This window comes from Triturus cristatus, chromosome 10 (genome assembly GCF_964204655.1).
Source record: "Triturus cristatus chromosome 10, aTriCri1.1, whole genome shotgun sequence".
Classification (NCBI taxonomy): Eukaryota; Metazoa; Chordata; class Amphibia; order Caudata; family Salamandridae; genus Triturus; species Triturus cristatus.
In genome coordinates this window covers 559,062,928-559,077,292 of record NC_140593.1, presented here as the reverse complement: position 1 = coordinate 559,077,292, position 14,365 = coordinate 559,062,928, and the positions used below count along the sequence as shown (strand labels likewise).

The following is a 14,365-nucleotide window of genomic DNA, read 5'->3' as shown; positions in this document are numbered from 1 at the left end:
AGTGCCTGCCATCAAAGCATTCTTGGAAGGGCTCAAACGAGTCATTCCACCTAGTCACCCACCGGCTCCAATGTGGAACCTCAACTTGGTCCTCACACGCCTGATGGGTCCACCCTTTGAACCTCTACACTCATGCGAGATTCAATTCCTTACCTGGAAAGTGGCCTTCCTAGTAGCGATCACTTCCCTAAGAAGAGTTAGTGAACTCCAGGCACTAACCGTTCAAGAGCCATTTATTCAGGTTCACGCCAACAGGGTCGTACTACGTACCAACCCCAAATTCATGCCCAAGGTAATATCGCAGTTCCACATGAATCAGACTATTGAACTGCCCGTTTTCTTCCAAAACCCACAAACTGTTGCAGAAAGGGCACTACATACACTAGATGTACGGAGGGCCCTCATGTACTACATCGACAGGACTAAACCATTCAGGAAGACAAAACAACTGTTCGTTGCCTTTGCCCCACACCACAAAGGTAACGCCATCTCCAAAGCAGGGATAGCCAGATGGATAGTTAAGTGTATTCAAATCTGTTATCAAAAGGCAAAACGCACATTAACTATTCCACCACGAGCCCACTCAACACGTAAGTTGGGGGCTTCCATGGCCTTCCTAGGAAATATTCGCCTGCATGATATATGCAGAGCAGCCACATGGTCCACTACACACACATTTACAAAACACTATTGTGTAGATGTGCAGTCAAAACAGCAGGCAGCTGTAGGACAGGCTGTTCTCAAGACACTTTTTCAGACCGCTGCAGCTGGCACGGGTAGCCGCCGCTAATAGAGGGCACTGCTATGTATTCTATGCACAGATATGAATTCAGCAGCCCACATGCCTCGAACTGAATATGCTACTTACCAGTATGCATCTGTTCTTGGCATGTAGGGCTGCTGACATTCATATCGCCCTCCCTCCTCCCCGGCGCCTGTCGCAGCTGCAGCTCTCAGAATTACTGCAAGCATGGTCATCACTTTCTGTATCTACTCCATCACTGCCACAATGGCGAAAAACAATCTGAGGATGGAGAGGATGCACATGCGCACTGTAGTCCAGGGGAGGAGTCACCTATCCAAGGATACTTCGAAGACTCTTCCAGGACAACAACGTGCAAACATCCGGACCCAACACTAGGCGGCGATCTATGCACAGATATGAATGTCAGCAGCCCTACATGCCAAGAACAGATGCATACTGGTAAGTAGCATATTCAATAGTGCAGCACGTTAACTGTCTAGAACTCCTAGCAACCCCACCAAACATTCCTCCATGCAGACACATCCTCAGCCCTCAACACTTTCATCTTCTCATGGAAGAAGTAAAGGCACTCCTTGCCAAAGGAGCCATCAAACCAGTTCCAAAAATGTATCTGGGCAGAGGAATATATTCACTATACTTTCAAGTCTCAAAGAATGACAGAACATTGTGGTCTATTCTAGACCTCAGGCCACTCAACCAATACATCCTATCGGAACATTTTCATATGGTGACCCTTCAGGATGTAATTCCACTTTTGCAGGAAGGCGAGTTTGTGACAAACCTAAACCTCAACCTCAAAAATGCATATTTCCATGCACCCTTTACAGGAGTGCTTAGCGTCACAAGCGGAGGGCAGTATAGAGGATCTAGTGGTGATTCAGCCAACAGTTAATTGTTCCCTGCAATGGTGGAACAGCTACAATCTGCTTTAGGAAAGGGTCCTCCAGGATCCAAATCCGCAAGTGACCATTACCATAGACCCTTCACTCATGGGTTGAAGGGCGCACATATTAGAAATGACAGTACAAGGAGTATGGACTTCTCTGCAAATAACTAATCATCAGTTTTCTAGAACTCCTTGCAATTCAGTTAGAGCTCAAGTCCGTCCTATCATACATTCATCATAAGGAGGTCATTATAAAAACTGACAATATGACAGCAATGTATTATATACAAAAACAAGGAGGCACTCATTTTCCACTCATGTCAGTTAGTTCAGAACATATGGAGACGGGCATTACAACACCACATTCAACTCCTGGCAGATTATCTCCTGGGAGTAGACCATGATACTTCGGACCTCCTAAGCAGGACACAGCAAAAAGTCGACGAGTGGGACGCCCACCCACAAGTCCTAAAAAGAGATGGGGTACACCAAAGCTAGATCTATTCCAAACAGCAGAAAAATGCAAAATGCCAGCACTTCGCTTCCACCCACAGTTAATAGGCAATGCATTATGGGTGAACTGGGCAGGGATATTTGCCTGCACTTTTCCTCCTCTCCCATTACTTCTATATGTGGTGAGGAAATTCAGGCAAACCCGTCTCACCCTCATTCTAGCAGCTCCCACATGAGCATGACAACCACAGTACCCCACATTACTGGAATTGTCAATGGTCCCTCACGAGAAGCTCCCCAGTCAGCAAGATCTCTGACACAAAACAATGGGACAATCAGGCACCCAGAAACCAAACGGCTCAATCTAGCCATCTGGCTCCTGAAGTCCTAGAGTTTGGTTACCTAAATCTGCCGTCTGAATATATGAACCTTCTTAAAGAAGTGAGGCTCTACCACTAGAACTTGCTATTCAGCTAAGTGGAAATGATCTGTATGTTACTGCACGGCTCAACACATTGATCCTATCAACCCTACAGTACAAAATGTGTAATGCTAGCTACTAAATCGCGTCAACCAAACCGGAGGAGGCATCGCCATCGTCCACAAGAACACCATCCGCATCACGACCGACGCCGACGACACCTACGCCGAACACCTACACTTCCAGATTCACACCGACCCAAAGACGACCCTCAGAGGCACCCTCATCTACAGGCCCCCGGGACCACGCACCCATTTCAGCGAAGACATCACGGACTTCATCAGCCCACACGCCCTCCCCTCCGCCGACTACATCCTCCTGGGGGACCTCAACTTCCACCTGGAGAACAACAAGGACCGCGACACCGTCACCCTGCTGGACAACCTCGCCAACCTCGGACTCAAGCATCTGGTCAACACCCCCACCCACTACGCCAGCCACACGCTTGATCCCGTCTTCTCATCCAGCAAGCACATCGCCTTCAGCCACTCCACCGGACTTCACTGGACCGACCACAGCTGCGTCCACTTCAGCTTCAGAAAAACCACTACCCATCACCACCCACAACAGGTTCCTCACAGAAACTGGAGCAAGATCACCGCCGACCAGCTCACCACTTCCCTCAGCCAGAACCCACCCGCCAACACACCGGACCCCAACGAAGCAGCCCGCAACTTCACACAGTGGCTGACCGCCTGCGCCGATGACCTCGCACCACTGAAGAACCCTCCCAGCAACCCCAGAAGCAAGAAGGCCCCCTGGTTCACTGACGAACTCAAGGACTCCAAGAAGACCTGCCGCACCCTCGAGAAAGCCTGGCTCCTCGACCAGACCACTGACAACATGACCGCCCTCAAACACGCCACCTGCAAGCACCACCAGCTCATCCGCACCACCAAGAAGAAATCACTGAAGGATCGACTGGACAACAACGCACACGACCGCAAGGAACTCTTCAGCATCGTCAAGGAGTTCTCCAACCCCAGCACTGGCAACAACGACATCACCCCTTCACAAGATCTCTGCGTCTCCCTCGCCTCGTTCTTCCACCGCAAGATTGCAGACATCCTCAACAGCTTCGGCGCACCATCCACGCACCCCACCGCCACCCTCCGCACCTGGACCACGGTGACCACCGAAGACACAGCCCGCACGATGAACACCATCCACTCCGGATCTCCGACTGACCCCTGCCCCCACCACGCCTACAACAAGGCCGACTCCACCATCGCACCCCAACTCCGAGACGTCATCAACACTTCCTTCGACACCGCCACCTTCCCGGAGAGCTGGAAGCACGCCGAGCTCAGCGCCCTGCTGAAGAAACCAACAGCGGACCCCACCGACCTCAAAAACTTCCGCCCCATCTCGCTCCTCCCTTGTCCTGCCAAAGTCATCGAGAAGATCGCCAACAGACAACTTGCCGCCTTCCTCGAGACGAATGGATGCCTCGACCCCTCGCAGTCCGGTTTCAGAGCCAACCACAGCACCGAGACCGCCCTCATCGCAGCCACCGACGACATCCGAGCCCTTCTCGACAACGGTGAAACAGCGGCACTCATCCTCCTGGACCTCTCCGCAGCGTTTGACACAGTCTGCCACTGCACCCTAGTCCAACGCCTCAGCAACACCGGCATCCAAGAGAAGGCACTGAAGTGGATCATCTCGTTCCTCGCCGGAAGAACACAGAGTCCGCCTCCCCCCGTTTCGATCTGAGGCCACCGAAGTCATCTGCGGCGTCCCGCAAGGATCATCACTCAGCCCCACCCTCTTCAACGTCTACATGAGACCTCTCGCCACCATCGCACGCCAACACAACCTCAACATCATCTCCTACGCCGACGACACCCAGCTGAACCTATCCCTCACCAGAGACACCGACACCGCCAGAACCAGCCTCCACGAAGGGATGCAAGACGTCGCCGAGTGGATGAAGAACAGCCGCCTGAAACTGAACTCAGACAAGACGGAAGTCCTCATCCTGGGACCATCACCCTCCGCCTGGGACGACTCCTGGTGGACCCCAGCCCTGGGTACCACCCCCAAGCCAACAGACCACGCACGCAACCTGGGCTTCATCCTGGACTCCTCCCTCTCGATGACCAGGCAAGTCAACGCCGTCTCCTCTTCATGCTTTCACACCCTCCGCATGCTCCGCAAGTTCTTCCGTTGGATCCCGACCGAAACCAGGAAGACGGTCACCCAGGCCCTCGTCACCAGCCGACTGGACTACGGAAACACCCTCTACGCCGGAACCACAGCCAAGCTACAGAAAAAACTCCAACGCATCCAGAATGCCTCCGCCCGACTCATCCTAGACATCCCCCGACGCAGCCACATCTCCGGCCACCTGAGGGACCTACACTGGCTCCCCGTCAACAAGAGGAATACGTTCAGGCTCCTCACCCACGCACACAAGTCTCTCCATGACCTGGGCCCGAAGTACCTCAACGACCGCCTGACCTTCCACACGCCCACCCGCCAGCTTCGGTCTGCTAGCCTCGCCCTTGCCGCCGTACCACGCATCCGAAGAGCCACCGCCGGAGGCAGATCCTTCTCCTACCTGGTGGCCAAGACATGGAACTCCCTCCCCGTCCACCTTCGGCTGACCCAGGACCACCTCGCCTTCAGGAGACAACTCAAGACCTGGCTGTTCGAGCAGTAGCGGACCCCTTCCCCCAAGCGCCTTGAGACCCTTCCGGGTGAGTAGCGCGCTATACAAGTGTTTTGATTGATTGATCCAAAGGTCAGGTCTAGCTTACACATCCATACGTCTTCACCTCGCAGCCATTGCTGCGCCCTTACGATATAGAGAACATCACTCACTGTTAAAAACACCTGTTGTCAAATCATTCATCGAAGGTCTGAAAATGGTAATACCTCCAAGAACACCACCGGCTCCAGTATGGAATCTCATTTTGCTATTAACTAGACTCATGGGTCCCCCTTTTGTGTCCTTGCATTGCTGTCCACTTTAATAACTTTTTGGGAAAACTGCATTCTTAGTAGCAGTCACCTGTTTGTGAATTGTTAGTGATAGACAAGCGCTCACTTTAGAGGAGCCGTTCTTTCAAATGCATAAGGACAGGGCAATCCTAAAACCTAATCCGAAATGTTTGTCTAAAGTTCTGTCGTCTTTTAATCTTAATCAGACCATTGAGCTCCCAGTGTTATTTCTCAATCCGCATTCAGGAGCTGAAAGAACCCTTCACTCTTTAGATGTTAAAACAGCACTGTTATACCATAATGATAGAACAAAATCATTTAGAAAAACACAGATGTTTGTAGCTTTCTCCAACCCCAGACGGGGTTACGCTATATCCAAAGCGGGGATTGCTAGATGGATAGTCAAATGCTTTCAGACTTGCTATGTCAAGGCCAAAAGGACCTTACCCGTCCCCCCACCCCCCCGCCCCAGAAGCTCCTTCCCCTAGGAAGAAGGGTGCGGTGCGTCCATGGCTTTCTTAGGTAACTTGCCTATAGCTGTCATTTGTAAAGCAGCTACTTGGTCAACTCCACACACATTTGCCCAACACTATTCTGTGGATGTCCTCGCACGTTAACGTTTATGTATAGACAAGCTGTACTGAGAACTTTATTCCAAGCATATGCAACACTCAGTGACTAGCTACCACTTGGTGATAACTGCTTAACAGTCTGCACAGCATGTGTATCTACAGTCACATGCTGTAAATGGATTTTGTTACTTACTTTGCAAGCATCTATTTATCGCATGTAGTGCTGTAGATTCACAAGGGCCCACCCACCTCCCTGGAAGTCAGTGGTTATGCAACATAATGTACACATATTCTAGATATTCTCTTTAGTTTCATTCACGCTGCATGACCATCACTATGAACACCATCTAGCTCCACTACACTTAAACCTGATGTCTAAAAATCTTTTGATGATGACCATGCACATTGCCTCTAAGCGGAGTCGTCACTGGATCCTGTGACTCAAAAGACGACCTTAAAGATAAACATGTTGTAAACACTCAACCCCAACTCTAGATGGCCGGAGTGTGCGCAGCATGTGAATCTACAGCAATCCATGCAACGCATAGAAGCTTACAAGGTAAGAAACATAATCATTCCATCTCATCCACAATGTGTCGTCTGTCCATCTGCTCAAGTCCCTGGTAAGGATAACCCTTTCATAGGGTCACGAGATGTGCAAGATAAATCATGCTGGTGATGTAGGTATTATGGCATTTTTTGTGTGTGCTCTCGAGATCAAGGGAGTAAGATGAAAATACTCTCCCAACTTATTTGCTATAGTTGTAACTCAGAAATATACCATGTTGAAATTAAAATTTCTTCTGTAACAATACCCATATCCTATAGTGTAGGAAGCAGCATTTATGGAGAATTCTGTTTGATGTGGATGGATTGTGTATTATTCTGCAGACTAAATGATGCCGGAGCCTTGAAAAATACAGATGAGCACTCTGCGCCTTTTCTTCCGCTCTTTGTTGCAGAAAAAGAATCCTACTTTCAAACACCCAATCTTATCTGCCTTACTTGCAGTGACTTTCCTTTGAGCAAAAAGCCCTTCTCACCTTTTTCCTTGTCTCTCTTCCCCACTACTATAATCCCCTCCCAGCTCAACTTACATAATTTCGCCCTACAGCCCCCTAAGAATTTTGAAAATTTGATCTGGATGGTATCTTTAGGGGAAGGTAGATTCAGATGTAAAAGAGGTACATGGGAGGACTTTGTTCCAGGGTTGGCCATGTAGTCCAATGTGTTTCGACGGCGGGTGGTGTGGGGCTTTGTTTGGAAAGATTCAGGCACTCTTTATCAAAGTAATGAAAGCCCTTAGCACCAATAGGCTTTGGCTGATAGCATGCTTGTTCTTTTGGAAACTTTGAAAGATAATTAGATTTTTTGCATTTCTTCTTTCTGCAGAGATAGACTTTCAGCAAGTGATATGTTGCAAGTCAGAAAGGTAATGGAGCATGTTTATGAAAAAATCATCAACCTGGATAATGAATCCCAGACCACAAGTTCCTCCAATAATGAAAAGCCAGGAGAACAAGAAAAGGAGGAGGACGTTGCACAGTTAGCTGAAGAGAAAATAGAACTTTTGTATCAGGATCAGGTAAGCCGGATGGAGGCCCAGAATTGTTCAATCTGTTTTAACGGAAAGATTAATTTCTTGGCTGAAGGAAAATGCATTGTGTTCTTATTCAATGTTGTCCCTCTTTCATACAAGCAGTGCAGATCTATGTAGAGCTATCCTGAATTCTCAAAAGGTACTTGCTAGGAGAAAGAAATGAAGAGGTCTTGTGGTAGGCTGATTTAAGATAAACTTTTCATCATCACATATGCAGTTCTTGATATCAAATGCATAATGGTTCAACTTACTTTACCAGATCTAAAAGAGACTGTTAGTTATAGATTCCTTACCTTAGAATTACCCCCATGCGTCAGACTGGATCAGGAGAATTTTTCTTAGCAGTACCCCTGCGTGTCGGTAGGTGGCATCGGTCAACTCCACATCCTTCGTCGGTGTCGTGGTAGCCGGGATGACGCCACAGTGTTTATTAGGACGCCGCCCCTGCGCGTTTTCTTTTTCTGCGCCAGCCTTGCGCAGATCCGGAGAGAGCTTGCCCCTTAGTCACTTTTTGACTAGCCTTTTTTGACTTTTTGTCAGTCTTCTTTTGGGCCTTTGACTCCTGGTGTACGAGGGATGTCCCATTGCCGAACCGGATTCAAGCCTTGTACCTCTGGTCACAAGCTGATGTCAGTTACAGATTCGCACCTCGTGTGCCTCTGGTGCCTGGAGCATGACCCTGACCCGAAGTCGTGCTCAGACTGTCGGGCCATGAACCCGAAGCCTTTGCGGGAGCAGTCCTGAAAGCTTTTGGAGGCCCGGCAGTCTGCTCCGCGCATCTCAAGGTCCCTGTCTAGAAGAAGGTCTCTGGACCGGTCGCGGAGCCACCATCACCACTCGTCTTCGGGTAAGTCAAAGCACAAGAAGGCGTAGAAGCACCATCACTCTTTGCCTTTGCCCCGTCCGTCGGCCGACGCTATGCAGGATCCAGAGTGCCGTCGCTCTCGGAGCCTGCTTCTGGGACGGCTCCGCGCCTCCCTCCCTTTCTGGGTTCCGGTGCGTCCCCTGCCCAGCTTCGTGCCTTTTAGAAAGCGCTTCATAGCATCTTTGGGCATCCTGACTCCGCGGGTGCGCCTTTGGGCCCCGCAGACTTGGCTGGGGGCCCTGGGCATTCGATGCCGGCAGCTGCTGCGCCAGAGGGCCCCCAAGGATCCAGGCCTCGATCTGCACCGATTCCAGGGACGACGCCCCCGATGTCGGATGTGCCCCCGACCGGCTTCGACACCAGTCTCACCCCCGACTTAGACACAACACCGGACCGATGTCGCTCAACCTTGGTACCAGCGCTGAAGGGTACTTTTGCACCACTGTTCATTCCTGGTATTCCTTTTCGCCCTGAGTGGCGACCAGAGGAGGACTGGGAGGGGCCTGTAGACCTTTTGGCTGACCAGCTTGAAGAGTCAAACTGGCGAGTGGACCTGTGTGTTGCCAGTGGTTTGGTTAGCTCACCAGACCTTGGCATGCTTTCTTCCACTACCGTGGCTACGGAGGAGGGAGCTTTCTATGCAGTGGTGTTGCATAGGGCGGCTGAGGCCTTGAGCTTCCTACGGTGTCAGTCAGGACTAACCTCCTGACGGACGTGCTTCAACCGGCAGCGGCCTCTTCGGAGCCTTCCCCGACGTCTTTCCAAGCCCAGCACAGGGGCTTCTGTGGACAGGATGATTGCCAAATGCCACCACTCTGTCCCAAGCGACCCACTTTTCCTCTCCCAACACCTAAGCCCCGAGAGCTTGGTCGTGCAAGCCTCGTCCTCTAAGGGTGCCTTCCCCAGATAGGGAATCCAAGATGCTGGACCACCTTTGGAAGAAGATGTTTTCTTCTGCCAGCTTAGCGCTGCGTCGGTGAACACTGCATGCCTCTTGGCCTGTTATACCCATACAGTGTGGGATACTTTTGCCCAGTGCTGCCACAGTGCCAGGAGGAGGCCCGGGCTGTACTCACACAGGCAGTGGCAGAGGGTAGAGACGCAGCTAAGTTCACCACCCAGTGTGGGCTGGCTACCACCGACTGTCTGGGAAGAACGGTTTCTACGTCAGTAGCCTTTAGGCGCTACGCCTGGTTGAGGATGTCTGGTTTCTCTGGGGATGTCCAATCTACCCTACTGGACATGCCCTTTGATGGCCATCATCTTTTCGGTGATAACGCAGACTTGCCGCTCAAGCGCTTCAAGGATTCTAGGGCTACAACCATGTCCTTGGGCATCGCGTCAACTTCTTGTTCCACACAGTCTGCCTTTCGTGGCTACGGAATGGTTGCCCCGCCACGCTCGACAGTCTAGCCATCGGCCTACACAAGCTCACCGGCCTCTGCGTGGCCATGGACGTGGGACCCAGCAACTCAGGTCTGGGGGCCAGCGGGTGGGCCAGTACACCCATCACCCCCCTGCAGCCTCCAAGCCCTCCTAGTCCAACCTTTCAGGGCCACCAGAGGCCAGTGGGCGGCAGGATTCGCCATCACCTCCCCCACTGGCAAACCATCACGTCAGACAGGTGGATTTTGCAGATAGTCCGAAGGGGCTACTCCCTCCCCTTCGAGACTACCCCTCCCTCCATGCCACCGTCATTTCATTGCATGTCGGAGGATCACTTGGCCCTTCTCTGCCAGGACGTTACAGCTCTCTTGGCCAAGGGAGCTATCAAACGGGTCCCTGTGCCAGATATTGGTCGTGGTTGTTACTCCCACTACTTTCTGGTACCCAAGAAGGACAAAGGCCTGCGTCCTATCTTAGACCCCAGGGCCCTCAACCGCTTCCTCCGGAAGGAGAAGTTAAACATGCTCACGTTGGCTCGGGTCCTGTCTGCCCTCGACCCCGGAGACTGGATGGTAGCATTGGACTTGCCGGACGCATACTTCCATATCCCCGTCCTGCCAGCCCACAGACGTTACCTACGGTTCATGGTAGGCCACGAGCATTTCCAGTTTACCGTGCTCGCCTTTGGCCTTACCAGGACCCCTCATGTGTTCATGAAAGTGATGGTGGTGATCGCAGCTAATCTGCGCAGATCAGGGGTTCCAGTCTTCCCCTATCTTGACAACTGGCTGTTGAAGGCGGGATCGCCCCAGGCTGTCGTCTCCCACCTCCAGACTACTGCGGACCTCCTGCACTCGCTGGGGTTCACTATCAACGTGCCGAAGTTGCACCTCACCCCCTTCTCAGAAGCTCCTTTTCATCATAGCAGTTCTGGCTACAGTGCATTTTCGGGCTTATCCTCCGGAGCAGCATGTCCAGGATATTCGGGCTATACCGATGTTTCAGCCTCTATCCTGGATTTCGGTGAGAATGACCCTGAGGCTGCTGGGTTATTGCCTCCTGCATCCTGCTGGTGGTTTATGCCAGATGTGGACTCTGCAGTGGGACATGAAGTTCAAGTGGGCGCAGCATCAGGAGAATCTTTCAGACTACGTCCAAATCTCGGAGGTGACTGCATGTCAACTGCAGTGGTGGCTAACGAACTAGGATTAGGTCAGAGTCAGATCCCTCTCCCTTCCCCAACCAGACCTCACAGTGGGGACGGATACGCCAGTCCTGGGATGGGGCACCATCTGGGAGAGGCGGAGATCAGAAGACTAGTCTCCAGTGGAGTCTGGGCTCCATATCAACCTGCTGGAGCTCCGGGCGATTTCGTCTGGCACTGAAGACATTCCTTCCCACTCTCAAAGGGAAGGTGGTGCAGGTATTCACAGACGACAACACCGCCATGTGTGGTACGGCAACAAACAAGGCAGGTGGGGTCGTGGACCCTATATCCAGAGGCTCTTCGTCTCTGGACATGGCTGGAACATCAGTTCTCCAGTATTGGGGTGTCTTTCATAGATTCACATGCTTGAATATATTCCCCGTCGTCGGAGTGGGAGTCCCACGGTAAATAATATAGCAATATATACAGCCATAATATATATATATATATACATATACATAAGTAATCATATAAAAACAGAGATATAAGTAAGTGATAACATCAAGAATGTCCCTATATGAAATCTCCACAGAGATACATGGAAAGAGAAAAAAAGACATTCGCAGTCTATCTCTGTCATTATGTTAGTCCAAACTACGGCCAATCAGGCGCCAGCTCCTCTCTAGAACCTTCTCCTCAGAGCTCCTCACCTCAGATTTTCTACCGCACGTCGTGTGAAAGGGAGTCTCCCTGAGCTCTGCTCAGTTTTTCTCTTCAGGATGACTTCAAGTAAGAAGTCTTTGTTTAGACCTTGTTCTTTTGTGGAAAGCTACGTTATTCTCAGAAGATCCACACAGTAAGTGTATTTACTGTCTTTACCCTAACCATGAAGTGGGTGAATGTAAATTCTGTAGAATTTTCTACAAAAACTCTGAAAGACAGGGAAGGCCGTCTCTTGTTGTGGCTCCAGAGACTTAAGGATAAAGATGAAGTAATTTTCTGAGGTAGAAAACTTTACTTCTGGCCGTTCCCTCACAGCCTCAAAACGCAGTAGTGTACAGGATTTACCTGCTCCGTTCCTTAAAAAGAAGAAAATGTCTCTGACTATGACATCTGCCACTTCTTCTTCATTGAATACTGCTGTGTCGCCCACGAGACTTAGTTCTCAGGCTAGTGAGGTTTTCAACTTTCCAGTTTAAAAAAGTTTCCGACAGTCTACGATGGCTCCGTCTACGATGGCTCCGTCGACGATGACTCCGTCGACGATGGCTCCGTCGACGATGGCTCCGTCGACGATGGCTCCGTCGACGATGGCTCCGTCGACGATGACTCCGTCGACGATGACTCCGTCGACGATGACTCCGTCGACGATGGTTCCGTCGACGATGGTTCCGTCGACGATGGTTCCGTCGACGATGGTTCCGTCGACGATGGTTCCGTCGGCAATGATTCTTTCGATGGTGGTTCCGTCGACAATGGTTCCGTCGACGATTCCGTCTACGAAGATGTCTTCAATAGCCTTCTATGCCTCAGAGCCCGTCGACTGGTCTCATCGGTGAAAAAAAAAAAAAAAAAAGTTTAAAAAAGAAGACTTCTGCACAGAGGTCATTAAAAATCCAAATCTCTTCCACATATACAGCGACTACTTCGTCCTTTGCTGCTGTTCCTTTATTACCATTACCACCGAGTACTTGACAAGATATGTCAGAGAGGTTTTATCGGTGGAGGATTCCCGCCTTCCTTCACCATTGTTTTACCACTGACTCAGATCAAGATTCAGAAGAAGGTTAAGCTGAATCGGTTGGGACGGCACACAGTCCCTTAGATTTAGTAATAAGATGCCAGGAAGATAATAGTGATGATGAGGAACAATTTTATCAGGAAGAAATTCCTAGGGAAGACAAACTGCGACGCTACCATTGTCACTGATAATTAATCTGCAACTCATGTTGGACGACTATAATCGGCGTTTTTTTTCCTTTATCACCACAAGTGTCTGTGGTTCCGCTTATTCCAGTGGTGCCAACAACTATATCGGAACCGGTACCGGCTCCAATACTTTCTGTGGTAATACCTACAGTACCGCTGAGACATTCTTCAACTCGCACAGTACCTCCTCATGATACTGAAGAAGAAGAAGAAATTCCTCAGGACAGGGAGGATGGTGAGATTCTCGATGATGGTGGCGATGCTGATGATGATGATGATGGTATGGCGGAGTGGGATAACTATCATGCCCAAACACCATCTCCCTCTCCGGTGCTACCTGGTGACTCACCACCTGTTGATATGCAAGTTCCACCAGTTAAGGGATAGGACAGCACAAAGGTTCAAATTAACGAAGGATTATTTCCTGTACGATTTCAAAGATCAGCCTGTTAAACAAACACATACAATCCCTATAATCGAATTTATTTGGGAGGAAGGCAAAAAGATTATGAAGGCCTAAAATAGTTTTCCAGCACGGGTGCCTAGATTGGAGAAAAAGTACAAATCACCATTAGGAGCACCAGCGTGCCTCACTGGTCAAGTGAAGCCAGATTCTGTAGTCACACAGGCAGCGCAACGCCGGGCTAGAAACCCTGCATCTACGATCACTGCACCACCTGATCGTGGTGGATGTCGTTTGGATGCCATAGGGTGAAAATTCTCTTCGATGGCTTCCACCATGGTGAGAGCGGCTACTGCTTTAGCCGTCCTGGGTCGTTAGGACCGTCAAGTATGGGCGGATATGTCAACACTAGTTGAGCAACTGCCGGAACCGTCAAAGACCATGGCATATGACGAAGAGGCTTTACTCGGAGATCATGTGGATGAAGCTCTCCAATCGATAAAGAAAGATACAGACACTGCTCGCTCTCTGGGCACATTGCAATTTCGAAAACAGCCCTTTCGGGGTGCACGCGGACGCGGCACCTCCTCTAATTTTCGAAGAGGAAACAATCAATATCGACCTTTATAACCAGGGTTCAAACCGATATTCCTCTAACCAACAGCAAACTTCTCGACAGCAGTCTTCCAAGATTTACAGAGGAAAATCCTCTTACAAGGGTTCCACTCCTAAGAGACATGACTTGTATCAGTCCCAGAAAATTGGAGGTCGAATCTATCGGTACTATTTTCAATGGTCCTCCATACAAGGAACCGGTGGGTTTTGGAAATTATAGAAAGAGGTCACACTTTGGAGTTCATCGAATTCCCTCCACCCATACCACCTACCGGACTACCACCGGCTCATATCAAAGAACTGTTACAACAAGTTC

General features: G+C 50.3%; 1 protein-coding gene across 1 annotated transcript in view; it reads left to right on the top strand.

Annotated features, from left to right (window-relative positions):
• Positions 1-14,365, top strand: part of LOC146789727 (WD repeat-containing protein 48-like) — a 221,094-nt gene that overhangs the window by 137,031 nt on the left and 69,698 nt on the right. Inside the window, exon 4 of the mRNA XM_085630132.1 lies at positions 7,497-7,689. Within this exon, the coding sequence (XP_085486258.1) occupies positions 7,497-7,689 (193 nt within the window). The remainder of the gene's footprint in view (positions 1-7,496; positions 7,690-14,365) is intronic.